This window comes from Lipotes vexillifer, unplaced genomic scaffold, assembly GCF_000442215.2.
Source record: "Lipotes vexillifer unplaced genomic scaffold, Lipotes_vexillifer_v1.1 scaffold230, whole genome shotgun sequence".
In the NCBI taxonomy this organism is placed as follows: domain Eukaryota; kingdom Metazoa; phylum Chordata; class Mammalia; order Artiodactyla; family Lipotidae; genus Lipotes; species Lipotes vexillifer.
The window spans coordinates 6,112,674-6,115,425 of record NW_006775143.1 but is presented as its reverse complement, the minus strand read 5'-3'; the positions used below and the strand labels follow the sequence as shown (position 1 = coordinate 6,115,425).

General features: G+C 44.9%; 1 protein-coding gene across 3 annotated transcripts in view; it reads left to right on the top strand.

Moving 5' to 3' along the window:
- Positions 1–1,749, top strand: part of KIAA1958 (KIAA1958 ortholog) — a 171,912-nt gene extending 170,163 nt beyond the window's left edge. Inside the window, exon 4 of one of the 3 annotated variants that reach the window (XM_007449765.1) lies at positions 582–1,749. In XM_007449765.1, coding sequence (XP_007449827.1) covers positions 582–1,388 — 807 coding nt within the window. In that variant the 3' untranslated portion in view covers positions 1,389–1,749. The remainder of the gene's footprint in view (positions 1–581) is intronic. The other 2 variants (XM_007449764.1, XM_007449763.1) reach the window with 2 other exon arrangements.
- The last annotated feature ends 1,003 nt before the right edge of the window (positions 1,750–2,752 follow it).

The window sequence follows — 2,752 nt, the reverse complement described above, 5'->3', positions numbered from 1 at the left end:
TTCCCTACAGCACTAAGTACATGCAGAGATCAGGGAAATTAATGTCGAAATGATTCAGAGTTTGATAAGTTTAGTTCAGGAATTCTTCAAAGAGGATGGCTGAATTTTATTGAAGGGGAGGGAAGGAAATGATTTGCTAGAAAAGAGACGAAAGGGCTTTCCAGAGAGGAACAGTGAAAGTTACAAGGCCAATAATAAAAATAAAAATAATTACATATATATATATACACATATATACACACACATATATATGTTGTGTGTATGTGTGTTCATTACTATTTACAAGCCCTTTCACATCCACTACTTTAAGCATTACAATAATTCTTTGAGAAGGTATGATTATTATCTCCCATCCTGTTTGCTTAGAACACTGAGGTTTAAAGGGACTAAGTGGAGCCCAGTGTGGAACCTAGATCTTCCAGCGTGAAATTCACTGTTTTTTCCACTATATCATGCTAAGAAGGCAGCCCTCTAGATGGCTATCCAAAATACAGCCCCTAGTGAGGATCAGGAGAAGGAAGGAGGGGTCTGGCTACTTGGGTGTCCACAAATGTGTAACCTCAGTGTTTGTCTCATTTGAGATCCCTGCAGTGAAGCTGAACGAGCTGCTCGAGAACTTTTATGTCACCGTTAAGAAGAGCGACGGCTCAGACTTCCTGGCCACGTCGCTGCACGCCATCCGCCGAGGCCTGGACCGCATCCTGAAGAATGCAGGCGTGGGCTTCTCCATCACCAGCAGCACCTTCAGCTCCTCCACCAAGAAGCTCAAGGAGAAGCTGTGGGTGCTGAGTAAGGCAGGGATGTCAGGTGCCCGTTCTCGCAACATCGTCTACTTCTCCCTCTCTGACGAGGAGGAGATGTGGCAGGCAGGGTGTCTGGGGGATGACAGCCCCGTCACCCTTCTGTCCACCGTGGTCAAGTACAACAGCCAATACCTGAATATGAGGACGCTGCAGGAGCATGCTGATCTGATGTATGGTGACATCGAGCTGCTCAAAGACCCACAGAACCAGCCCTATTTTGCCCGGACAGACAGTGTCAAGCGGGAGAGTCGGAGTGGTTCCACTCGAGTGTGCCACGGGAAGATCTACCACGAGCATTCCAGGGGACATAAACAGTGCCCTTACTGCCTCCTCTACAAGTACATGTACATCCACCGACCACCCACCCAGATGGAGGCCAAGTCCCCTTTCTACCTTACCGCCAGGAAGGAGGCCGCAGACATGGGCAGCGTGTGGTACGAGGAACAGAGGATGGGACTGAGGTCTCTTCGGGGAATTGTCCCGAACTTAGCCAAGAAGGTCAAGCTGGAAAACTGTGAGAACTTCACCTTCGTCTCATTTACTCAGGTCTCCAGGAGGCTTGGCTCCCACAGCTGCTGCCAGTGAGTCTCCCCTGGGTCCTGGCCACCACCCGACACACCCTGGCAGGCGGGCGCTCCCCCCGCAGCCAAGGCCAGAGCTCTGAGGCAGCAGGGATGACCGTGACTTCATGGTCAGGCTGGTCCCTGTCAGTGGGACTTCCTATTTCTTTGACTTTGCGTTTGTTTTTTTAACTGAAAGTAGATGAATATTTAGGATGTTTTATCCAGATGTGTGTCACCTTTGTTAAATTATAGAGTCTAATGCACTGTATAAATTACTATATACACAAGAGTGAGGAAGTTCATTTTATCTAGTGCCTTTTTAGCACAGATTTTCTCAAAAAAAATAAAAGGGAGTGGGGAAGAAAACCGTTTAAGTAGTCATTAAAAAAATCCCAGTAGCCTAGTAGCTTTAGAATGTTATAAACACTTTGTGGAATTACACTCACAGTGAGGAACTAGGAAGGGAGAGGCAGACATGTTAACTATTTCCAGGAGAAAAATGGCACCTGGCACTCCTCCTTATGTCTTGTTGATGGATAACTTGGTCCTGCAGAGCAAGCAGCCTTGCTTGATGGAAGGTCGTGGAGCTACGCTCAGTCATGCTGATAGGAAAGTGGGGACTGCTCTCAGCCCTGGGAGGACTTGACCTCTGCATCAGTGGAGACAGTTTTAGGAGAAAAGATTAATGCACCAAATGGTGCTTGTGAGAACAAGGTTTCCAATGAACTAGATGGTTTGTACCATGAGGGAATTTCCAGTAGTAGAGAAAGTGTCTTGGAAAAGCAGTCTGCGATCAAAACGTGAAAAACCTCCTGAAGCAGAAGTGCCTACGTTTTCTTTCTCAGCGCCATGTAAAAGCTATTTTCGTTTGAACATTTTTTAGAGGTTTCTTTTTTCATCTGTTCCTTGTGTCATACATTTGTTCTGTCAGCATATAGCACAGGACTGTAAAACACCTGAAAGTAATTTTCAGGCGTAACCAGGAAAATCCAACAGAACAAGCTGCAAAGAAAACAAATTTCAAAACATGTTTATTAAAGAGTTTTGAAATATTTTTGTCAAAGTATGACTCTTTCAGCCACAAGAGATCTCATCATTTTAGGTTGGCACCAATGCTTGGGACACGAGGATGTAGGCAACCTACCAGGTAAGCAAACCCAGCAACAAGCACAGAGTTGAAAAATCAGACCATGATGATAGGTTATCAGTGCAGTTTGAAATCATTTCACTCAGGTGAGATTAAACCTGACTACTTGTCATTCAAACATTAACAGAATGTTATAATAACTGCTCTGAATAAGTGAAAAAGGAGCCCAAAGAGGACTAATTAATAATAATTTCTAGGGAATCTTTATTTTGTATTTGAGGAAAGACTGCTACAACTTC